Here is a 26,545-nt window from a genome sequence, read left to right as displayed (position 1 = left end):
GCTTTCTATATTTTTATTGCAATGATAAGATACAGATATATTCCCAGACATCCAATTTTATTAAACTATACTCCAATATTGCATGAGACAGTCTTCAGAATGACACTGATCCAAATGTGGACAACTAGGCGATCAAAAGACACGGGTTTTGACCAGAAACAAAATATGGATGTTTTACAATTTCACTTTTATTTCCCCCAGAAATGTGTGATGAGAAGCAGCAGCATAGAGATAATACAATATACAACAGACCGATACTGTGCAACAGTCAAGAACAATTGGGAGAATAATTTATTTTCTCTCTTTTGTGAAATGCTTTTTGCCAATATTGAGCCACTGACACCCCAGAGGACACAGAGATGCACTTTGCCCATTTGGGGAAGGAAAAAACAAACTCCAAAGATATTAGAAAACAAACAAGAGCAACAACATGGTAGTGTGTGAGTTAGAAAGTCAAAGAGCTACAAACCTCAGTGGGATTACAGGAGAACAAACTGCTAAATACAGTTGAGATGAGTTCATTTTCAGGACAACTGGACAGAAAGTGTATGGAATATATTAAAATATTGTTTTTGCCACATCAGATTATGTGGGAAATGGCAGGTCACTCTGTATTACACAAGCCGCTGGTTTTATAACCTCGGGTTAATGACTAACCATTTGGCAGCGCCCGAGAAACCGACCAGCTCACACATTCGACGTTACTGAGGCCAGTGTCAAAAACAAAATGAACAAAGATGCTGATATCTAATAAATGTAATAAATTCCCACGGTTTTCTAATCTCACGTTACCACTTAAATGAGTACACTCTTGATGATCGTATAAAAACAAAAATGTATTATAAACACTTAATTATTATTCCCAATACAAAAGAAAAGGAGGAGAAAAGCTGTTTTATAGTTCCTTAGACTGTAAGTATTGTATGTATATATTTGATATATCAATAGAATCCATATATAAATGATACATTTCTACTTTTTATACTTAAATATAATCCTTACTATGACTAAAAAGAGCATCTAGGACATTTTCTAGCCTGAAGATAATGTGAAGGAACAGCTTGGACCGAGGCCGCCAGGTACTGGGCTCTGACTGGGAACCAAACTGTCGAGCTTGTACCAGTCGGCGGAGCTGGATTCATGAACACCTGCTTTTTCCACACGACGGCTTGTGCGAGACTAGACCAGACTGATTTGGATGTGAGTCTAGTGCGAAACACCTTTAAACGGTTTCATTGAGACCAAAAATCTTTGTTTAGCTACACACTAACAATGTGCTTTTTTTTCCTCTTTATTTTGTCAAAGATGTGAGAGGTTTGAGGAGTTCGACATTGCGGTTACAAAACGAACGAATTAACAAAATGTACCCCTCGATCTCACACTCCATCTTAAATCAGCATGCATAACATTGTTATTAGCTGTGTTTGGCACTAGAGTTCGCTTCACTTTTAATCTAGTTCTGTTTGCAAATAAATCAATGTTGTATAAATAAATCAAATGCTGCAATCTTTTTCCAAAAAAGAAAATTAAGTGCGCCAGCTGTGTCCCAGTTGCTCACATTTACTCTTAAAGATGAGTCCCACGTCATTAAACATGAACTAGAAGTACTTCAGACTGTGAGAGGATTGCACTATGATCACCTGCCGTTAACTTAAAAAAAAAAAAAAATTATTACTGACAATGACGAGTACCTCAAAGAGCCGCACTATTCTGTTCTCCAAATACTCTATCCAGCCACAATATGGTCAATGTTTTTATTTATTTATCTAGTTTTTAGTAAACTACAGGATTTGGTCCATCCGGTTTTGTTTCAAAGCAAACCCGCTGGTCAGTTTGCTTTAAGTGCTGCCTGAGAAAGCTATCAGACTTGCTGGCGTTCGACAGGATGTGAAGCGTGCTCCTGAAAAGAAAAGAAATTAAAAAAAAAAAAAAAAAACAAGGTGAAAGAAAAGGGGCCTTCTGTCTATCTCCAGAGCTACAGTGATTGTATTATCGACATGGAGCTCAAAGACGACAAGGAAAAAAAAACACAAAAACGGGGCAGAGAAACCAGCACATCTTTTCTTACTGGTCATTTTAGCACAATAGCTCTCCCTCTGGATCTAGATCTAGATTCGACCTCACTTTACAAAGCATCCACATGAAAGCAAAGACGGGACATAAATAAAACACTGAGTTGAAGTGACGCGAAGAAAAAAAGCAACTTAACGAGAAACCGAGAAAAAAGTTGTGTTGTTGGTCTGATGGCTGTTGACAACTTCCTCAGGCAAACATGTCCGGTGGCAGTTTTCATTTTAACATAAATAACATTTGGGTCGGAGGAATCAGATCCACCATAAGGCTTCTTCTTCTTTTTTTTTTTTTTTTTAATTTTTATACTTTTTAATTTAATTTTATTTTTTTAAATAATTTTTACATTTTTCCCCCCATTGTCGTAGCCTTTAACTTTTCAGCGTTACGTCTATCCCGGTTCTGGTCTATCGGTACTGTTTAGTGGAAGATCTAAACAAGAAGAGATGGAGGCTCTCCAGGGCCTCAGCGGGCTCAGAGAGACCGGACCATCAGGTCCTGGATCACAGCAAGGAGGGAGGGAAGGACAGAGAGAGAAAAGTAGAGAGTGATGGGATTGTAAGAAGTTTATGTTTCAGCAGTCTGGGGTTTAGTCTCACTCCCACCCTCTTCTTTCCTCTCTTGCGTCTCTTCGTCTTCCTCCTCTTCCTCCTCCTCCTCCTCTTCTTCCTCCTCCGTGTGCTGCTCCAGCTCCTCTCTAGTGATCATCTCAAAGTCGTTTCCGTTGCTGTGCTGCGAGCCTTCGTCCTCACGACGGTCGCTGTCTGTGTCTGAGTGGCGCTCCCTCTCCGCTTCTTTACTCTCCTCTCGCCCCGCCTCTTTGCTCTCCTCCTCTTCCTCCTCCTCTTCGTAATCGCCGTCCTTCTTCTCACTGTCTGACTTCTCGTCACTGTCCGATTTCTGAGTCTTGGCCGAGGCGGCGCTGTCCTTCTCGTCGGTCTTGTCTGAACCCTTCTTGTTGCTGGCTCGTGGCCCTTTGTACTCGTGAGTGTAGAGCGGCCTGAACGAGTCGATGAAACCAACGTCTGCCGTCAGGTTGGGGAGGAACCAGAAGTGATGGCGCCCGCCGGTCACCAGCCAGATGATCAGGAAGAGGATGCAGCGGGCTGAGGAGAGAAGTAACAACCAGTGATCATTTTTAACTGCGACAATTTAAATAGATCAAACAGACATCTCACTTTACCTAAATGCAACATATTACTGCAATTGATAAAATGAAACTAAGTCTATAGCTATGAAAAATCTAATTGTCATCCACAGAAATTTGTACAGGTAAGCCTCATTGTTTTATGGGGACAATAGAAACCCTGTAGAAATGAAGGTTTTTTTGACTTTACAGTAATACACTTTATTTTACCCTTTTTTTGTACACAAGTTTTGTACAATTTGACATTGGTCTGTATACACTCAAGTGGACACTTTATTAGGTACACCAATAAAATCTGATGCAATCGAATACAACAGGTCAGCCGTAAATTCTACCTTTACAAAGATATTAAAGTTAAATATATAGTTAAATAATTCATTTAACCTTATGTTCATTATTGAGGTTGCAGTTAGTGGTACTATTGTATTGGACTGAAATAAAAACATGTAGTTAAATGGACTCCTCTATGGGAGTGTCAATCAAAAGTGAAAATTATTACATTTGTAAAGGCAGAATCTACAGCTGAGCCATGGTACTGAACAGATGTTTTATAACTTCAGTGTTCATGACTTCATGTTATTGCCTGAGTTTTTCTGTTTATTTTGTGAGGTCAGCAAAGTAAATTACTATGTACTACTCTTCCATAGTTTCTTAGACATTTTTATTTCATAAACTTAGTTTTTAATGTCTGTGAGCAGGTACTGAAATTAACTCCAACGGCAGTAAAACGTGTCTGATGGTTGAATGAATGATGATGTCAATGGACGTGTAAATGCGGATCCTTCATTCTTGGTTCTGCTGACCTCTGTTTACTGTGTGACTCACCTAAAAGCTGAACACTAACTGTATCAACCAGGCTCCATAAATACTTACACACATACGTCATACTTGCTCTTACAACTGTCATCAGTTAGATTACTGTAATTCACTGTATTCAGAGTTGAGCCAAAAAACTATTTCACACATTCACCTTGTACAAAACGCAGCTGCTCGGCTTTAATAAATACTAGAAGACGAGATCATATCACCCCTGTTTAACCTCTAATCAGATTTTACTAATTACTTTTAAAGAACTTCATGGTTTAGCTCCCAGTTATATTGCTGAGTTATTGTTCCCCTACAAGCCAGAGCGCCGCCTCAGATCCTTGGTCTTGGACCCTTCTGGCTGTTCCTAAGTCCCGGCTAAAGACTAAAGGAGACCAGGCTTTTGCAGTAAAGCCCCCTCAGCTCTGGAATTCCAAGCCTGGAGATCTGAAGTTTGAATATGTTTTTCAGCTGTACCGGAAGATTCAGTAACATTTTTTAAGTCACTTCTCAAAACTTATTTTTTTCTAACTGTTTCTTTTTTGGCTACTGTTGTGTTTATTGTTTTATTGTTTTTATCTTATATTCAGGGTATTTTATTCCATTTTAAATATCTAATTTTACTGCCTAATTTTCTAGTTCTTAACGTAGTAATCTGTTGAAAACCATGTAACACACTTTGTAAATTTGTGTTGAAAAGTGCTGTATAAATAAAGTTATTATTATTATTATCATTATTGTTACCAGTGGTTCCCAACCTGGGGGTTGGAGACCCCACAGCAGGCTGCAAGATAAATCTGAGGGATTGCGAGATGGTGACAGAACAGAAAAAGATACTTGAACAAAAAAAATTTATTTTATTTGTTAAACATTTTCAGCCTAATTTAACTTCTTTATGGCTTTAGAAATTATTAAAATAAATACATAAATTAAATGAGGGGTCGCACACAGACATTAAGGTGGAAGTAAATATACCTAATGTTTGCTGAATCTAACTCACATTTGCTCACCTCGTAAAATAGAGTTTGAAACAGTTACTATGGAAAATGAAAAAAAGAAACATCTAGGAAAAAAACCTGTTGCTGTGATTAGTAATAAATATTTTTGGCAGGTGCATTTTCTTTGTTTTTTGTTTAGTTAAATGGCAGTAGAGGTCTTACAGCACTTCAAAACAATTTTAAGGGGCCCAGTAGATGATGACTGTTCTTTGAACACATTAACTTACCGACAGCTAGGAGCAATATACTGGCGACAAAGCAGCCTGCAGCAACACTTAGATAGTAAACTCCTACACGCATTTCCGCTGGCCACAGTGGGAACAGTGTGGCCGCGATCACTGCAATGACTGAAAAACAGAACACACACGGGCGGTATTAGTGCAAAAAGTAAAATCAGCTGCAGTCAGTAACAGATAAGCCTCCGTTAATTTCTTGTTCAGAAGAACATGATCTCCAACCAGTGACTCACCCAGGATCAGTCCCATGGCAAATGTCTTGAAATGGACAGGATCATAAATCCACACGTAAACCTGAGGTAAAGAGACATGTCTTGTGTCTTTATTGTGTTTAAGGATTACAAACACTTCTCCTGCGTTTCTTTATTCTCCGTGCACACTCACCTCATTTCCATCCAGGAATAGCTGATCCTCGTGAGGCTCCAGTTTGAACTTCTTCTTCACTTCTTTCTTCTTCTTGGGGGTTCCAGGACTGTCATCCTGTTAATTGAAATAAACATGTACTATAAATAAAATCTGTGTTTTACTCAAAATGAAATGTTATAGAGTGACAGTGTGTCCTCTTGGTCAGTGGGCATTTTGTGGTGTTTTTTCAGGTAACGTGAGACAATGAAATATGATCCAGGACGTCCAGTTTGGCTAACAGATTCAGAAACACTACACAATAGTTTGTAATACTCACAGACGGGATTTTACGAATTAACACAGTGGAAACTGGTTTTATCTTTTCTTGCGATCATCATGAGGCAAACAGTAAAAATATGGCGTTCACAATACAAAGTAATCTACCATGAACGTGCGCTTGCAAGTATTTGATTGGCCAAGGCACTGAATAACGTTGTGTTGTGTTGCAGCAAAAGTGGAGCCTGATTCAATTTTTTACCAGATGATCCTGTGATATTTTGCCAGAGCTCCTGCCCGGCCTCGTTCAAATGAATGAGAGAGCTGTGGCAAAAGTTGGTCTGGATGCAGCTTTACGTCCACATTATGCCGCTGAAATTTGTAAAAGAATCATTTTCTCTCGATTTCAGCACTCTGTCCAGACTAAAACAGTGTTTTCTGCCCTAAAGCAGAGCTTTTCCAATCCGGCCTCCAGAGTGTATAAAACTGAAAAAGCCGGCTTGGCATTCAATGTGTACGGGGTACTGGGTCAGAGGCTGTGAGGCAGTAAAGTTAAGAAAACAACCTTGAGATGCCTTTGACTATCTCTTTGATCATTCATTTTAAATGCCAATAAGGCCAAATACACAGCAAAGCTGTTCTCATCAACCTGGATTTATGTTGATTTTGTCAGACGTCGTCGTGATTACAAAATGACTTTATCACTGCAGCACAGCAGCTTGGAAAGGGCTGCTGGTAAACATGTAGTGTTCACCGTCAGTGATTAAATCACTATTTCATACTTGTTCAGCTGTCTGAGGAAATAAACACAAAAACATTATAGTAACAGGATGCCACTTGGCAGAGTATCAGCTGTGTGTGTAGTTGGGGTTGTGTGGCAGCAAAGTTAAGAAGACAACTTTCTCTCGTTTCTAACTTTCTGTGTAATCACGCATTTTAAACATTGATATAACTGATGAAAAAAGCACAGCTGTTTTCATTAAGCTGTATTTGCGCTGATTTTGTCAGACGACGTCCTGACCATGAAATAATGATTTGGTCAGCTGGGCTGTCTGTGCCAGCAGTTTTGTTTTGCTCAATGTAGAGGGGGGACACTTGCCTTGCATTGACGTAATGCTTGCTGTACAGCTTTACATGAAGTCTAGCTTCTACTTCAAAAGCAGAATTTCAAATTGTTATACTGGCAATAGGCTGATCAAACAACCAAAAACAGGCATTTGGCACAGACATTGAACCTGTTGGTTTTCCACTCAGTGATAAATTCTCTTTCACTAACCGAGACCAGACATCATGTCCACATGACTTTGAGCTGCTTCTTTCCACGACTTCTAAAAATCTGACACTCTGTGCAGTTTAAACCTTTACAGGAAAGTCAATATCCACCCATTTACTGTCAGGTTACAGGGCCGATCAGATCAGCTGTGTCAAGGCTACTCTGAATAGTCATAAAGCAAACACAAAACTGAAAGCAGTCTAGGGAAAGTCTGTGCACTGTGCAGCACTTATAACCCTGCTCCAAATGGATCCCATTGCCAAAGCATCAAAAATGATCCATCAAATGCTACTGGTGTCTGACAGTAAAGCTGAAACATTTTCAGACAAATTGGTGCACTGTGATCATCCACTAAATTTGAACCAGAGTATTTATTGCATTTCTCATTGTGCCATATAACTAATTTCTAATGAGGTTGTTTTGTTGATATTGTTTTACAAGACCCAATATAAAAGCTTCCAACAGTGATAAAAGTATTATGTCAGGACAGATATGAGTGGTTTTGTCTTCTAACAGAGGGTGAAAGTGCTGGGTCACGTACGCTCTTCTCTTTCTTTGTTTCAGCAGCCTCAGACTCTTTCTTCTTCTCTTTCTCCTTCTTCCCTTTTTTCTCCTCCTCTTTGCTGCTGTCGCCCTTGGACTTCTCTTTCTCTTTCTCTTTCTTAGCGTCTTTCTCAGGCTTTTTCTTCATCACTTTGAGAGCTCGGTGGAAGAACTGCTTCTTTAGAAGTCTACAGAGGAAGAGAGAGAACATCAGTTCTATTAAAGGCCAAAAACATTAATTTATTTGAGTTCATTTCTGTTCAAAGGAATCCCCATCAGTGTGCACGGACACAGAAGTCATCTGAAGGATTTCTTCAAAAAACTGAGCTTGCATTTGTTTTGTGGGTTGGCCCTTTAGCAATTTTAATCCAATTATAATTTCAAGACAACAACAATTAGTTGATTAATCAATCTGTAAATCGACAGAAAATTAATCAGCAGATTTTTTGATGACCATTTCATAGTTTAAGTTATTGCTTAAAGCAAAAATGCCAAAAAAAATTATAGGTTTCAGCTTCTCAAATGTGAGTATTTGCTGGTTTTCTTCATCTTCTATGACAGTAAAATGAATATATAGCAATTTGAAGGCATAAGCTTAGGTTTTTGGAAAGTGTGATGGAGAGTTTTCATTATTCTCTGGATTTTATAGACCAAAAAATTAATTGAGAAATCAAGAAAATGGTAAGTAAACCATTAGTTAGCTAATAACCATTAGTTGCGGCACTACATGCCAGAAACTATATTGCAATTATATATCAAATTCTCAGATACCTTGTTTTGGATAAAATTCTGCATATGACAAATGATTATTCAATAATGTCAGCGCTGTTTTTCATAGCCAACCTGTTGCAGTAATCCAACACAGACTCCCTGGTGGTGAACAGCGCCTCCTCTCCCTTCTTAGCCTTGGCCCACTTGGAGTCCAGCAGACAGTCCACTGCCTTGGAAGCTGAGAGTAGGGACATTAAAGACATTAAACCATTACTACTGGGCCTGAAATCCCGTAAATTCTTCAACAGTAGCTGAAATTTGCCCTCAGTGTGAAACACTTTACAACTTATACCTAATCTGTGCAAAAGTTTTAGGCACAGATGTTGAATGAATTTTTATCCATCACGTGAAAAAAAATCAAGGAGGTGTCTGATCCTTCCCAAGCTCATTCTGCAGCATCACAACGACCCCAAACACACAGCCAGTCACAAAGAACGATCTTCAGAGACAAGAAAAACAAGGAGTCCTGAAATAGATGACCTGGCCTCCAACATCACCAGCTCGTTACTAACTGCGTCTGTCCCCTGTTTGGTGCTTAGCAGGTAGCGCACAGTGGTTTTTAGAGTTTTTTTGGACAGCTAAACAATGAGCTGAAACACATTATGACATTGTTTTCAATTTTTCCTTTAATTCATTGTTATTATAAAAACACCTATTAAAGCCGCATTAAGAATGTCTATGCATCCCTTTACTTGACAATAAGGGTAACAAATGAAACTACAATAATGGCTACAGGCTTTAGACAGCTGTAGAAATACAGCAGGCCACAGTTGGGGTAAGCACTGGTAAGGTCACGTGATTGTGATGATGAGAGGAGTAACTGGCCTCAGCAGTCATACCTTATTCCACCCACAACTACTCAGTAAACAGCATTTCCCAAAACTGACTGGTGGATTCCTACATACCACATTAAAAGACAAATATAAATACTGAGTGGGAGGAAACGGCAGTGGAAACATTTGTTTAAGAATATAACAACTCTTCAGCAACGTTACACAGACTTTGCTCAAAAAAAGTACAACGCAACAACCAACACAGCACTGGTTTCATTTACTGTGACAAAAAATTCTGTTCAGTAAAGACAACAGTCTGTGTGTTCGACAACAAACAGAGGGCCGGTTTTGACAGTCATCTCCTGATTCATACTTCCACCCCCAGTGCTATCTTTGCTCATTGCCTCACAGCTCACAAAATAACACTAACCAATGAAGTAGTCGACCCGGTGACCCATCATGCTCGTGGACTTGGTGGGGCAGTTGAATCGGAGGTACTTGGCCACCGCCTTCTCCTCCTTGGTGGGCTCGCTCACCTCCTGCAGGGCCAGACAAACACACACAAATTAACACACAGATGCGCACACACAAGCACATGCGCACACAGAAACAAAATCACAATAAGTCCCAATTAGTCCTCCCATCTGGTAAAATAATACCTTATAATATTCTGGCACTGAACTGCAGGCAGAAAACAACAAATATGGTCAGATACGGAGCTGAAACAATTAGTTGATTAATTGATTAGTCAATATAAAGAAAAAGAGTCAGAGACTATTTTGATACTTGATTAATTGTTTATATCCACTTTTAAGTTCAAAATGCCAAACTTTCGATAGTTGCAGCTTCTCTTGTAGTAAATTGAATATCTTGGACTTTTGGTCAAAAAAAGTTATTTGAAAACATCACCTTTGGCTCTGAGAAATTATGTTACTTTTTCACTATTTTCCGATGTTTTATAGACAAAACAAAAAATTGATTAATCAAAATAATAATCACCAGATTACTCATTAATGAAAATAATCTTGATGATGAACAGAATTTAGCAAATTATTGACATTAAAAACATTTTACTGACCTAAAGTACTTATGTACTGAATTAATCAGGACAAACCTATGAGAAATGAGCCAACGCAATTATAATGCATTCATGTACAGTATTATATTTATTTTTGTTAAGGTATATGTGATCAAAGATTATAGGTTGCATCATCCAGCCATTAGCAAATAACAAGTTCATACAAGCATTTACAAGCAACCTATACAACATAATGCCATAACCCTGTGCAAAATACTGGTACTACCTGTGTGAAGCTCGTTACATTTTTGTGGGACTGTGCCAGAGTGGTTCTACATTTACCATCTATTTTGCAGTGTTGTTGAACAGTGTTGTTGAAAATAAAAAAAAAGCCACAAACTATGGCCTGAATAATAATTACCGTGTTGAATCAACACCTTCAGGACTCTTGCCAAATGAAGCTGAACATCATGAACTTCACTAAAATAGCATTTGTATCAGGGCTTTTGCATCGCATGGCACTGTACAATTGTTGCTTTAATGTGGTCACCTCACGTCATGTCAAAAACAAAGGTAACAGGTGTAGTGAGTAGAGCTGAAATGGTTGATCAACACAACTGTCACTGTCAATAATTATAATTGTTTTTAAAAAAATTCGTGTCAAAAACAAAAATGCCAAACGTTTTGTTGATTCAAGCTTCTCAAATGTGAGGATTTGCAGCTTTTGTCTTTTTTACATCATTGTAAATTGAATAACTTCAGGTTTTTGACTGTTGATCAGACAAAACAAGCTATATGAAGATGACACCTTGGGCTCTCTGAAATTGTTTAGTAAAAAATAACTCACAGATTTATATAGAATTAAAGTAATGATTAGTTGTGGCCCTAGGGGTGCGTCTGATTACCCTCGGTGAACTGCTTCACTTCTGTAAAATCAGGCTACTACCTTTTAATTTACCCAACCAAGTTCATGCTACAGTTGAAACAGGTAATTACTCAAACTTTGCTGTCCTTTAGCAACAGAATTAACAAAATGTTTTTATCTGCGGGCAGGGCCGCTGGGATATCTGACTTTTTACGCAACACTCCAAACTTCCCCTTTTTTGTAATCATACCTGATCAGTAACCAAAAATTGTTGATCAAGTGATGTTAAATTCCAAGTGGCTGAATAAAAAGTCTGCAAAGCGTTGACAGTGTCTCCCACTTTGGAAGGAACTGTACTTTGTGTCTACTTGGCACATGTAGTTTTGGGGGTTTTTTTTGGACACACTAAGGCACTTACAACAATGTAATCCCTGTATTAAAGTTTAGAATAAAACAACAGCAAACAAATAAGAACAACTCAAATAAATAAAAAATACAGGTATAGAAAACAAAATCCATGATAAGACACTTATTAAATGGAACCAGAATGTTGGGGAATACCTTCATGATACTTAATTCACTTAAAAAACAAGGGGGGGAAATTAATAACGAAATTTACATCAAATAAATGAAGATCATACGGGTGTAATGTACAAGATCCATCTTTCACATATTTTCAAAAACTTGTCCTGTTCCGCTCTAAAAGATAATGTTATTCTTTCCATTTTAAACTGTCATAAATAATGTTAATCCTACCATCAATTGTAGGCATTTCTGGTTTTAGCCACTGTCTTCTAAACAGGAGTAAGAAACAGGAATCAGTTGAAAATAGTTCAACTATTGAAACACTGCCGCGCTCATCAATGTCACTTCTCTCTCACTGACCAATCAAAATCAAAAAGGGGTCGGGCTTGTGATATCAACACTGTCACCAGTGGTGGAAGCGAAACTGATCTTGGCTGTCACTGACAACCCAGTTATTTATGATTTAACACTGAAGGGTTTACATGATAAATATTTGAAATCAAGAGTGTGAAGGGATGTTGCCACGTCTGTCAGGATGTCAGGTGAGTTTCTTTTGTTACAGTCTTGTTTTCTAATCAGTTAGCTACAGTTCAGATTAGCTATCAACCTAGCTAAGCTGTGTCAGCTCCAACCAGACGTGTAAACTAGCAACAAGCGCTTGACAGAAGCGCTCTGAAAAAGACGTCAAAATCAGCTGCATGAAGACGGCAGTTATTTAGCAAAACCTATCCGAGCTTGAATTGGAAACTCCCGATATAGCATCTTCAGTACTGATCAAGTAGTCTGTGTCACACCAACAACTCAATGTGATTCCCTGACTGTAGGTCGCTATCCTTGCCAAATATACCTTGAAATAAGATTGTCGGACTCATTAAACTGTTGGCGAGGTAGATCTAATGTAAGGGCCAAAAAAGTGATACAACAATATTGGCAAAATACTAATTTCGACTAATTCGAGAACCAAAACTGAGATAAGGTATGAGGTCCCATCTCCTTTGTGAACAACTGTGTAAAATCCTTTGGTATATTTGCTCCGAAATATCTCATGGATTCTGTATCTCGTTGGAACTGAAACATTGTTGCCGTATCTTTAGAGGGGCTGTACATAAAACAGAGAACTTGTGTTTTTGAAAGATTTCATTTATAAGCAGAGAAAGAACCATATTGTTTTAGAAGTGACAATATAGTTTGATAAATTGAATTTTTTTTTTGTCCGTTGCAATAATTTCTGAGCAGCCATTTATTCCCTTCTCACAACATCTGCACTGTCTGCTATCCTACCTGCACCAATGAACCACATGCCAACCATGAGGGAAATGAGAGCAGCAGCACAGTGAGATTCAGCGCTGCTTTATCCAGTCCAGCTGGCTCCAGCCCGCAACATGAGGAAGAAAAGGCCATCAAACAAGCCTTTGTTTAAAGAAGCAGGTACCAGTACCAGTCACACAGCTCAGTTACACGGAAACCCCGTCATTGTCTGTATGATCTGCCTGGCTTGATCGCAGGAGGATTAGCTGGTTTCTCGTAAATGCGCACCCGCAAAGCAAGCATGTCTCAGGTCTTTGTCACAGTCATAATACGTGAACAGTGATTGCTAGTGCACCACACCAAGACTAGAGTACTGGTCCTTTTTAAAATCTATATCCAAGTTACCGTTTTGGCTAGAAAAGTAGCCCATCTCAACCCTTGAATTCTGCAAAGCACGATGATAAATGCCATATGAATAATCAAGAGTAATTATGTTAAAAGTGTTTGTGTAATGTAGACTGGTGATCTTTGGAAACCTCTTTCGTCGTGGTCCACTCATAAAGGAGATGACAGTATGTGTTGTTATGCAATGGAACCTGAACATACAGACCTATACTTGGTTGGGTGGTATATTAGGAATACCTTCCTAAAACTAATGTAGTCTAATACTGCAGCCCTGCAATAAATCCTTCCTGCATGAAAGTTATGAAGGGGCAGCTGTGTTACAGAGGTGTTGATTCAACTTTATGGTCATTGCGGAAGCTGTGGTTTGGGGTACTAAAAGGTGTTTCCAATATTCAATCGACCCTTTACTGATTTAATTTGAGTGAACAAAATCTTTTGAAACTGTTTCAACAAAAACAGAACATTATAATCTTCATGGAGATGTTTATATTTTGCAGGCCTTTTGAATTAGAGCACTTTTTATCTAGGTGTACCAAGTAGCTGTGGCTTCACAACCATTTCAATTCTTGAATGCTGATATATGGACCACAATTAAACAGCATTTGAAAAATAAAGAGGAATTCCGTCAAAACAGGAGGTAACTGTTGTGTAATGCAGGGTGATGATGTACATAATGGAGAAGCCTCTTTTATTTGCCGTACGCTCATGAATGAGGTAACATTATGTGTGTGATACAGATGAACTCGAACAGCAGGAGAATTCTATTATAATGTTGAACTGATTCCCTGATTATAATAGGCAAATTCAACATATTCAAGCATCTACAAGTGAAACACATGGAGTGGAAACAATGTCGGTTGGCTTTTTTTGTAGGAACGTAAAAAGTCAACTGTCATTGATGTAAATGGGGTCACAAAATATTAGATCATGTCTTCTTCAACTGAACTTTCTAGGTGACTTAATGTGGAGTTTTGACCATCAGTGTCTGGCCATGATGGCACAGACAGATCGGAACTGTGTATTATTTTGGGGAAAGGCTTTGGATCCAAAAATCAAACTACTACGACCGAGTTTCTGAGCATGTATACGAGTGACGTTTAAGCTGAATGGACCTGTAACCACTCAATAAACTGTTGCTTTATCTGAAATCAGTGACCTAGTCTTTACACTACCTTGCTGCCACCTGCACAGTAAGGTACATTATGATGCACTGTGTCGACTCATTATATATAATTATATATATTTCATAATTAAAATTCGCACAGATTGCCTCACATTATGTAAACATGTCTGGTTAGAGCTGACGCAGCTTAGCCAGCAAACCTTAACAGCCAGTTCAATCACAATGAAAACGGTTGACTCTAGACAGCTCAGTAGAAAGTATAATAACGTTACTATACTGAGTATATCAGCATGTGAGAGCTACTGGTAGTGAAGACAGTAATTAGCTTGGGATATTGCTCTTCCAAACAGAAATACTGACAACTGTTTTCGCTAGCCAGCTAATGCTAGCTACCTTTAGCCATCATTTGGCTTCAACCGCCGCCTGTTAACGGCTCACCAAGGGGATGCCGCCGTTAACAATCGTCCCGCAACAGGTCGTAAACCTGTGCCTGATTTTTATTTTATTTATTCATTATTTTGTCCTTCACGTGACATGGGCAGTAATTTTTTATGAATTGAGTGATGTTACCTGGATCCGTTTCTTGTGTCTCCTGCGCTCCGCCATGATCCTCCAACTCAGCTCCTCCGACGTGCGCGAGGCGGCGCACGCGCGTAGAGCATGTGGTATCGCGAGACTAACCGACTAGCGGTTGGAAAAAAAAAAGCGGTAATTTTGTTCATTAGTGAATCGGTTTAGGGTTAAACTAAAATCCTAACGTCGGGCTGGTTTTGGTAGAACTTCTCCGAGCTTTCGACATTGTGCATTAAAATACTGCAGAGCCCCATCTTTTCTTTTAAATGTTTAAAGGTATTTAATTTATAATTTTAAATTTCAAATAATTTTATTTAGATTTAGTTCGAAAAACCCGTTTCAGATATAAATGGGGCTTTAAATTGACTGTCTTTAAACGCGTCAAAACAATTCCACTGATTCAAACCTAATTTTAAATGTATACTAATTTTAACGATCCAGTTAACTAGCTATCCCCTTTGAGTCAACATGGGCGAGTCCTATGAGTTCCCAGTGAAAAAAAAAGGAAATTTGAACATCTACGTTTCCAGTGAAGACTCAACACATTTATTTATTTATTTATTTATTTATTTAATTATTTATTATTTCTGAAACTGATTAAATTTATTGTTTACAGGATTTGGCTTCTTAAAATGCATCATCCTGTTTTCATCCTGACAATCCATTACATTTCACTGACCATTAAATAATTCATAATTTTAAAAGATTCAAAAAGTAACCTTGAGGTACCCCGATGTATTTGTCAGGACAGCCTAATCACATCTGCTTCTCTCTTTGCTTTCCCTTTGATTTACCATCACACATTAAATCCTAAACCTCTTTTGGATTATGAAGAACAAACCCTTTTTTTCTTAGTGGAAATCAAGTTATTTTTGCTTTAGTGTTGCTTTTAATGTTTATTTTTATGATTGAGTTATGTAATAACACTTCCTCTTTCCTCTTTGTTCCTATGTATGTTCTTTTGTATGTACCATTTAATAGTCAATGAAATGTAATGACTTCCCCTGAGAACTGAGAGAAACGGATAGCTACAGGTATGGGTAATAAGTCTTTCCTGTTTTCAGGACCTACTATGTTTTTTCATCGGCGGGTTTTTTTCTTGAAAAACATGGGTCTTGATCTTCACTTATTTATTTCTTACCATGAAAGGAAGATAGTATTGCAGGTTCCTATGTAGAAAAACACTTTATTTACAATCCAACAAGCACAAAAGGTATCAAACATCCAGATCCAAAACTCTCACTGATATTTCATTGTTTGATTATAAAACCAGTCCCATCTGATCTCTATGGTCTTTATGCCAGCCTACTGGAGAAAGGACAATTAGCAGCTGAAAAAAATAATTCAAAGTTTGAAGCTACAGTCAGACATTTAGACACTGAGGTCTGTAATGAAAACGAAGAAAAGAAAAATTAGATAAGACCATCTTAGTGTCTGATAACTCAAAATCCACACCATTCCACTGTTGTTGTTAGAAATATATGTACATATGTAAAATACAAATATTTAGCAGACACCGGGGCCTGGTATGGCCCTGTGTATCAAAAGCCCAGGTAGCAAATAGTAAAAAAGCATCTTCAATCCAGTTAATCATCATGTAAACAAAACCACCACTGTGACAGCAGCAGTCCAGCGGGTATAGTGCCATGCTGTAGGTGCAGACTGGGCCTGGTTCGGTTCGCATCTGTCCACATAACAGTGCCGATCAGGCTGTCTCACTGCTGGCAGATGGAGGGGAATTGTTTTCTGTCTCGTGAAGGTGCTCTGTGGATTTGTGGACATCAGGGTCTCTTGGACTCGCCATCATCTCCTCACTGTTGCAGTTAACTGGGGAGCTGATCTCTGAGGAGCGGTCCCCGGGCTTCTCAGGGGTGGCGTGCAGGGCGGCGGTGGACAGCGGCAGGTTCATCATGTACAACATGCTGCCAAGGCGCTTGGACACCTGAGGAGGAATAAAGAGAGCTGACACATATTAGATCCACGGTGTTAATTTAATTGCTTTTGTTGCTTGTCTATGCGTCAGACTCTAAAGGAACAACTGTACTGCAGAGGACTGGCCGTCACAATTATTAACACCTATGCCCCAAAGGCCTTTTTCACAGAAGACACAACTGGCAAAGCACAGGTGTAAATCATAAAATGAATGATGGCTGAACTCCATTTAGGTGCTTCAGTTTCAGGATCCTGGTATTGTGGATGCTTACTGGGACACTTCAATAAAACAGAGCCATTGTCAATGTTATTAGTAACACCTGCACTTTTTCTTTTTCTACTATCACAAGTCAAAGTGTCTGCTGGTAAAAAGGCCCTTAATTAGAATATTATGTACAACTGATAAGATAATGTAATTAAGTAAATTCAAGTTCAATTAATATTAAATACTCAGTGGCCACTTTTATTTAGTACACCTGTACACCTCCTCAGTAATGCAAATATATAATCAACCAATCATGTGTAAGCAACTCAATGCAATGGAGACATGGTTAAGAGGTTCACTGCTGTTCCGACCAAACATAAGAATGAGGAAGAAATGTGATCTAAATGACTTTGACGGTATTTTGCCTAATATTGTCTTAATTTTTTATGTGGTACATATTTCAGTATGTGATTGCGAATTTTCAGTCAGAGTCTGTGTTTCTCTACCTGTGAGCGGATCTTAAGAGTCGGCCCCAGCTTGAGCCCCAGTGTGTCTAGTAGATGCTCCTCTGAGAGGAGGGGCAGCGTCTCCCCGTCAATCATGTGGTCCTTGAACGTCTGCAGAGTGCAATCACCTCACGTTAGCACAACAAAGACAGGACAGAAAGAATACAGAATAAAGGCAAGTACCGACCTGAGCGTATTCTGAACATGTGGGTATACTGTTGATAAAGTTGTAAACATCATTCACTGTCCACTTCCTTATATCCTCAGACACCTCATCACCATTAAGAAAGAGATTTGGTGGACCTGGCAAAAAAACAGGTGATACAAGTTAAATAATTGCTAACAGAATCAAATCAGAATTTTAGGCATTGTAATTAAACTTTATATTTATTTCCCCGACTCACCAGGTGGAAGGAAACCATTTCCAGGGACTGGGAACACGTAAGGCATCCCTGCGAGTGCTCCACCTGCAGAGGGATACATGAATTTCTCTTGGAAAGCTGAACATTGGCTGGATATGTCCTTGTCATTTGTGCCACTGTTGGCCACATCAGGGCAACTATCTTGACTGTTCACACAGGCTTTACGCAGGGCTGCCTCCCCCTCTTTGTAGTTCTTCCTGCTTCCTGTGGCCAGCTCAGAGTCTGTTTTTGCCTGATGATGCGTTTTACTGGTGGCACACTCCTCTCCTATGTCCCCCTTTGCCTCCACCTCTTTCTCCTCCCCCGATGTGGCTCCCGGGCTCTGCTCTACACATTTATCTTCAGTTTGGCCCTTCAGGTTGGCCACATGGCTTTCTGCACTCTTGTGAGCTGTCGGTCTTCTGCCGGCCCTGCGTCCCCTCTCTCTGTGCAGCGTGCTGATTGGTGGGTAAGGGCTCGCCGACATGAGTATGCTGTTGGAGTGAAGTTCGTCCAGGGTGGGACGGTGGACGAAGACATCGTGGCCATCGGGCATCCGTTGACGACCTCTAAAGGCCATGGGGTTGGAAGGGTAAGACATGGGATTTTCGATTCCCATCAGTCCCTTCTGGTGGGCATTTTCCAGCTCCTTCTGATGCAGGATGGCATTCATCTCCATTCTGAATGAGAGCACATACAGATATTTTAGACATATTTGTGTAACAGTAGCGATGGAAACACATTATCACACTTTGTCAAAGCAGAAGGAACTGAATAAAGTCTGAGAATGCACAAAATGTCTGTTTTACCCAGCAAAATGTGTAGCAGACTGTTGTGTAGGTGGAATGTTTTTGTGAGATGCTGATGATACTCTGCACGCACTACCTGGCTATATTTTGCTTGTGAATGAGCTCCTGTCGACGGGCGACTGTTTCCATTGGCTCTGAGGGCAAGAAGCCATAGCTGGCTGAGAAAAAGGAAGGGAGACGGGCTGTTAACACTCACTCACTCACTCACATTCCCTCAAACTATACAGACAGACTGGGAATTCTCTCAGGCATGAACGTGTGATGGCCCATCCATGCTCACCTGCTCCGGGGAAAGCCCTCCCAGGCAGGACACTCGCATGTGGAGGCAGAGGTGGACCCAGGTGAGGCCCGATGTGGATCTGTCTGGCCTCAGAAGGTACCATCTCGGTGGGGGGGACCAACTCCCTGATGAGAGAAAAGCATGGAAAATAAGTCATTTAACATGATATCAAGGGGCTATACATTTATAGAGAGATAATCAGGCTGTTTCCATCTTTAATACATGTTGTTTTTCTTGATGACTGAGGTATATTTTGGTCTCAGTAAATTTTCAGGGAGAGAAAATTAATTGGAAACAATTTTGATAATTGATAAATGGCTTTATGTCTTTTTTAAGCAATTAAAAAATCACTAGTAACATCTTCTTCAATGTGAATATTTACTAATCTTATAGTTTTCTGTGATATTAAACTCAATATTCATGAATTTGTGACTGTTGCTTAGACAACAAAAGAAAAATTGAATATCTTAACTTGGGTTTCAGGGAATAATAATGGGTCTTTTTCACTATTTTCTGATATTTTATACACAGAACAATCAATTAGTTATTAAAGAAATTAATGTATTTTATCAGATGTATTGATGATGAAAATTATTTTTGGTTGCAGTCTGTTTTATGAGGAACTCAATATTAACTAAAATAATTTAATATATCGATATCGGGTCCCTCTACAAGACCGGGGTCACAAGATGGAGGATGGAGGACCAAATTTCTGGTTAATCAAACTATGTAGACCCAAATGATATGGAGAAAAACCTGGGGGCTTTTGGGGCCTCCTAGGGGTCTAGGGCCCCTGACCATTTGCCTGGTTGGTAATCAGCCTTGTCAAGTAGCCATGTCTTGTTCCATTATACACCCATAACTAATAACTCTCAAGGGTTCCTTTCCATAGAACTACTGTTTAATATTTAAAAGTGAGTTCAGGTGCAGACCTCTCCATGAAGTGAGGTTCGAACTGTGCTGGGACACCTTGTAACCTCTGCTGACTCTGGGCGAGGATCTGTGGCGCCATGGCCATCTGGTTCCTCATTATCAGCTCCTGCCTCTGCCTCAGCTCTGCAAGAGGAAGAAAAGCACCAAAGGTCACTGGGAGGCAAGTTTAGCCACAATACGTCAGACACGCTCCGACTGTGAAAGCTGGAGACTGCCGGTAACTAGCCACTAAAATTAATAAATAGCAATACAGAGGTCACAAAGTTGGTTTAAGATGTTTGGAGCTCTAGATTCGGACCAGACTCTGACAATTTAGATGGTGTCAAGAAAATTTGTAAAAAATGTTCTGTATCTAGTTGTAGCTCTACTGTTTTATTTAGTTTTCCAAGCTTTCATTTTTTGTTGCTATGCTGCTTAGTTTCCTCTGTTTTCCTTTCTCACCTCCAGGTGACATGCCGTTGACTAGCCGGTACCAGTGCTTCTCATCCAAAGCTCCCTGCTCTCCCAGTGCCGTCATCTTCCTCAGCTGCTCCCGTGGAGTCATGACACACACGACGTTTGACCTCCACGTGAATATTGCTGAAGTTAAAAAAGAAGGTCAAATCAAGGGATGCATTTCTATAAACCTGAAAATGTGACAACCAATCTGAAAAATTGGTCCATAATATTGTGTGTAATACAATATGACTGGAGAGTTACATATTTTACATATGTATAAGTTCATCGTAGATCAAATATAAATAACTTAGATACTGAAAATTCAAATAATGGAGCAGTGCTTTATAATTTTTTGTAATTTCCCGTCACTACCACTAGAGTGCAGCAGTTATCTATTCCAGTTATGATAACTGTTGGTCGTAGCTGATGATGACTGAGCTTTGTGCTACAATGTACTGTATACTTTTTCCATTAGAGGAAAATATAATCCCACTAAAATACCTCACTGACAGGTAAATTCTTACTGGACAATATCATCACATACAGTAATGTACTAATGCAAACATGAGCAAAGCATACAGTATTGTTCATTCTGCTAATTAAACTTTATTACAACAGGATAAAAAATGTCTTCCTGTTGTCGCAGAAAATGTCCTATGCCAGGTTAGTGAACCAATTGTGCAAAATATTATATTTATATACATATATAAAACACAAGGTGCATCCACTGGGAATTGTAAGGTGTCCTTTTGACAGACAGCTTTTTCTGTTCAAGAAATCAACATTTGGATCTCTTTAACCACAGAACTCCAAACTGGATCATGACTGGGACCAGTTTAGGCTCAAATTGAAACAGTTTTTAAAGTGGAATTAGTCATGTAGTCATGAATGATCTGGTGCTTGTCATTTTATGCTATTTTATTGTATCATAGTTTGTGTTTTGCATATATAAGGCCCATCTATGGAGTGGCATTTCGAAACTATCTTAGTTTGGAAATGCTGTGGTATGTGGCCTTGGTTCATGCTATATACTTGTCCCTATACAAATAAATGTTAACTGAAAAAATAAATAAACAAAACAGAGATTTTCTAAAACTGTAGAATAAGTATGGGAACCTTGCACACAAAAAAACACATTAGTTCAAGTTCCTAACCTTTGACCCTTACTCTCTCCTCTTACCTCAACCCTTGCATTAAGTATTAATCTTAAACCAACTTTAACACTCACCGTAATGTAAACCTAATCCTTAATTTAAATTTAATCCCTAAATCCAAATCCTAACCTTTAAAGATATGATGACCAGCAAAAGCAGTCCATTATTCTTATCTTTCCATCCTTGCAGGTACATTTGGTCCTTGTAAGTATATTAATAAAAGGTCACAAACGTAGACTCACACTCACACATACACACTCGCAATCACACTAAATGGCCACATTGTTCTCGGCTGAGCCAGCAGCTTGTGTACACAAGCACAATCGACTTAGACACCTCCAATTAGCCTTCTACACTGCAGAAATCCCATTACAAATATATGATACTGTAAACGACAACACAATAATCCAGTTCTGCTAATCCAAGGACGGTGTGCAATATGTTTCTGGATAAATCACAATGAAGTCACACAAAACTTCACCAACCAAGCACCTCTTTAGATGATGTGAGTTTATACTGATTAGAATTGTATTTTAATGACGTGTTCACCTGTGTATGGCACATGTGTAAACTGTGCACACGTACTTGCCACATTATTTCTGCTGTCCCTTCCCCCAGACAAATGCTACCATAAGATTTGCCCTGAGACCTTGTGCATTATCCACAGTCCCTCAAGTTCCCTCTGAAGTCCGTCTAATCTGAGGGCTGTAATCCCTTTGTTAGTCCTGCAACAGTCTGCTAGCTACATCTGCTGACCCGCCTGCAGCCCGCCTTGCTAGCCCGTCCAACCCCCATCCCCACCTTCCCAGGCCCCTGCTACCCCCAGGATCCTATTAGCTAAGTCCTGGCTATACAGCACTTTAAAGGGATGTGTTGGAGGTAATCCGCACGTTTAGAGTTTTACCCTCAGCAAACCTTGCCTGTAAGCATCCTGGACAATACACCCTAAGTGCTAAGCCTATTAGCCTCCATTAGCTCCCAGGATGTCCTAAAAACACCTTGGGGATAAATCTGGGGATGCAATCGGTTTATGTGGAGCTATGTGGTGCGAACACATGCACATTGCCTCCACATCCTTCTCTGCTAATGTCACAACAGCTAGCATCAGCAAATGAGGAGACATGTATTTCTACATTTATGTCTCTGTAATTCCCAAGTGCGCACTAAGCTCTGAGCCTTTGGGTCTCGTGTCCTGTATTATCTCCTTTGCATACTCTCCACCAGGAATGAAAGATTTACAGTTTTATATGACATAATCTAAACAGCTGCACATATTTTAAGATGATTATGCTTGTTTAGTCCTGACAATAGTCTGGTTGAACAGCTCACACGCTTAATGATTAAAACTTGAAAAAAAACCCAATCAAAATGTAAACTAAGAAATATAAGTTTGATCCCTGACTATGTACAGAAAGAGTGCCTCAATAAACCTGTATTCAGACAAAAGAGTACCACATACTGTGACAGGCCCCAGAAATACAGGGGCCCCGTGTTAGTCCCAGTTTGTGCCTTTCGTGTATTACCATTACATTCCAGTCACAGAGGTAAGCTTCCAGTTTCCCAAAAACGAAATACCTGGTGATCTTTGAAAAGCATTTCTGGATGAAAAAACATTCGGCCTATTTGATATGATAACAAATATTTTAGGACTTTATCTCAAGTTGTGACTTTATTTTCTATCCAGGTAGCCAAAATGACATGTGTCCTTCCTCTTGTTGTAGAATACCAGCAAAATTTTGACGCAGTGTTTTGAATGAAAGAATAAAAATACTGTAAAGAAACATATATATGAATATAAATATAAATATAAATATATAAAATTTATAAACTATGTCGATTTGAGTTAACTTTCTTGCCCTCACGGCAAATTTTGGTAGGAACTTGCCGTGGTAAAAACTGCTGGAAAGAATATTAAGATCTTTTACTTAAGTCAAAGTAACAATACCAGAGTATAAAAATACTCAATTACAAGTAAAAATCAGAAATAAAAAATTTTACCTAATTAAAAGCACATAAATATTAGCAGCAAAACATACTTAAGGTATAAAAAGTAAAAGTACTCATTATGCAAAATGGCACCATTTAGAGTATTTATCATAAATATCATTGAAATAATATTACTGATTTGTTGATGTACACACATAACTTTAATATTTTCAATGTGGTGCTAAATTTGAACGAATTCATGTACTGTACTTGTAATTTAATCTATAACAATGCATCACATTTTATAAACTGATCATATGTTTACATATAAAATATTAATCTGTAAGTCGTCACGGGCTTTAAAATAAATGTAGTGGAGTAAAAAATACAATATTTCCCTCTGACATAGTGAAGTAGAAGTATAAAGTAGCAAAAAACTTACTCAAGTAAAGTAGAGGTACTTCAAAAATGTATTCAAGTACATTACTTGAGTAAATGTACTTTGTTACTTTGCACCACTGTGATAAACTCGTAGTGCAGGGCGACAAACAGGACAACATTCAGCACAACATACTAATAACGAAACCATCATATACGTAAGACCTTATTAAAAGTATGTACCGTAAAAGATAAGCTTAAAACAGTATACCTCAGAGTGTGAGATTTGCTGATAACGTAACTGATAAAAGTATTTTTAATTGTGGTTCACATTTATAATGCAAGCAGAGCAAGGAGATACGTCATCCCCTTCTACCATCTTTGTTTGTCTCAGGAAAAAAAGTCGCTGTTTTGGGAAACTGGTTAAAAATCATATTTATTGTGCGGCAGACAGAATATTTTTTCTTCCAAACGGTTAAAAGAGTCTTTCAAGACTCTGGACATACCTTCAGAACAGCAGTAAGTGTTGATAAACAATCTTATTGGCTTTTCAAAGATTAGTTATTATTTTTCAGGAAAAATTCCTCTTTGGCTTGAATGCAATGGTAATACCTGAGAGGCACAAACTGGGGCCAGGCTTGTGTGAATTTGAACGATTTGGAGAAATCCCTTACAAGGCCTGTTCAATCACAGCTAACCCCTTTAATTTGGGTTTTGTTGTAGGTCTCTTAAGTGAAGTTGTAGCCGGACACTTAAAGTATACTGCTGTAACACACGTTCAAGCCGGACCTCACTCAAACTTCTCTTTCAGTGACAGAACGTGACCCGTAAACTTTAAGTGGCTTCAGCATTTTGTGAGTGAAACTGTTGTCAAAAGGTGAACACGACAAACTGTCTGTAATATTTCCTTAACAAGCAGAGGCCACACCGCAGCTGCCAAATCTGGGGATTGGACTCCTTGGATTTGCTGTTGCCTGGTTAATCTCATTACAAGAATGAATTAAAGAGAAAAATTGCTGACGACTTAAATGGAGCCCTGAGGAGGTCATATCAGACAAGACAGAAGTATTGTCTAGTCCTTCCTAATCCCTTCATACACAACACACACACACACACACACACACACACACACACACACACACACACACACACACACACACACACACACACACACACTCTAAAGCCATGCATATTCTGTCAGTTGCATGAAGCAAGAGAGATTCTATGAAACTTGTACAGTAAATGGCGAACTGCAATTTTTTTCTCATTGATTTAAGCATAACTTTTGGGGTCATAAGATCACGCGACAAAGTGCTGAAAAAGATGCTGACTGAAAGGATAAAATTAAATATAAATATGAATTAATATGTGGAAATATACAATGTAGACACAGGTCATTGCAACTGATAAAAACAAGAGGCCGATTCATCATGTATTTTAGCGTTATTTTTCATTGTTTTCAAGTGCTATTTGCAGAATCTGGGCTAATTATTAAGTTAATAATACAGATTTCAAGGTTGTTCCCTTAATCGCATTGGCCTTTAGATTAATCACCTACTGAGGGATCAGCTGCCTTTTATACCGTTTACTGCTTACATTTGCATGGCAATTAAAAAAAAAATTGCATTGTGTGATGTAAGTGAATGTTAAGGTTGTTGCTATAATTTTTAATCACAGGCTAATGCATCAGACATTTATATGGTATACTTTTGAATACACTAAGTAGATTTCGTGCTTTTATGAGATTAACTGCTGAGTAAATGTTACTTACAGCAACTAAATACAACCAAAACAAATAGAAGCAAAGGGAAAATGGAGGAGGAGTGCGGGAAGTAGAAGAAGAGAAAGCTTTAATTGACTTACCTCCAAGTTCACACCAGTAAGCAGAGCTTTGAACTGGTTTTGTCCCAATTCAGGTTAAAAAACAAAAAACAAAACTAAAAAACAACTACAACAAAAAAAAAAAAAACAAGTCAGAAAATTAAATGAAGAGCAATTGAAGAGCTCACAGGACTTGTCTCTCTCTACTGTCCCTCTTTCACTTATAACTAAATGGCCTCCCACTAACCAGCCAACTGGTCCAAGTGCAGTCTGCTGCCAGCTAGCTGCCTTAACTAAAAAAGACCTTTTAAATACCGATTCATTTCATCTCCATTAGCTGGCCTTATCTCCAGAGGTAAGCCCTCCCTGTCCTGACATCACTGTGATCTCCCATCCAACTGCTTGCTGCACCTTGCAACTGATGTGTAATTAATGAAGCAGCACTGGTCCTAAGCATGGAGTGCTAAACCTCTTTCAACGTTTACCTCACTAATCCCTTGTTAGCACTTTAGGCCATAGTTAAGACACCTAAATGCTTAGTTTCCTTTTCCAGTAACAAAATGGCAAACCCCTCCTTAACTGCTCTGCGGACACATGCAGAGAAGCTACATGATGCAGCTTGTAGACTTTATAAACCATAGACACCAGTCTTGGTTTTTTTTTTCTTCACATGTCTAGTTTGGGTGTCAGAAGCAATGCGCTCCCCGGGGTGCCAAACGTTGACCCAAACATGCTTGGTGGTAATTTGCTCGAAATCCGACTAAATGTT

General features: G+C 38.9%; 2 protein-coding genes across 2 annotated transcripts; both read right to left on the bottom strand.

The window, feature by feature from the left end:
- Positions 1 to 168: 168 nt before the first annotated feature.
- Positions 169 to 15,091, bottom strand: sec62 (SEC62 homolog, preprotein translocation factor). Its single transcript, XM_040144063.1, has 8 exons — positions 14,991 to 15,091; positions 9,667 to 9,775; positions 8,536 to 8,641; positions 7,691 to 7,880; positions 5,640 to 5,735; positions 5,489 to 5,549; positions 5,247 to 5,366; positions 169 to 3,176 (listed from the first exon to the last, which is right to left on the bottom strand). Exons 1-8 carry the CDS (start codon positions 15,024 to 15,026, stop codon positions 2,638 to 2,640), a joined length of 1,257 nt encoding a protein of 418 aa, XP_039999997.1. The 5' UTR covers positions 15,027 to 15,091; the 3' UTR covers positions 169 to 2,637.
- A 1,607-nt stretch (positions 15,092 to 16,698) lies between these two features.
- On the bottom strand, positions 16,699 to 20,603 carry samd7 (sterile alpha motif domain containing 7). Its single transcript, XM_040144062.1, has 8 exons — positions 20,501 to 20,603; positions 20,059 to 20,182; positions 19,127 to 19,251; positions 18,923 to 19,004; positions 18,041 to 18,717; positions 17,824 to 17,939; positions 17,637 to 17,747; positions 16,699 to 16,935 (listed from the first exon to the last, which is right to left on the bottom strand). The coding sequence occupies exons 1-8, from the start codon at positions 20,601 to 20,603 to the stop codon at positions 16,699 to 16,701; spliced, it is 1,575 nt and encodes a 524-aa protein (XP_039999996.1).
- Between the last annotated feature and the right edge of the window lie 5,942 nt (positions 20,604 to 26,545).

Source organism: Xiphias gladius, chromosome 14, assembly GCF_016859285.1.
Source record: "Xiphias gladius isolate SHS-SW01 ecotype Sanya breed wild chromosome 14, ASM1685928v1, whole genome shotgun sequence".
Taxonomy (NCBI): domain Eukaryota; kingdom Metazoa; phylum Chordata; class Actinopteri; order Istiophoriformes; family Xiphiidae; genus Xiphias; species Xiphias gladius.
The sequence above is the reverse complement of the archived record's forward strand: the minus strand, read 5'-3'. Positions and strand labels throughout refer to the sequence as shown.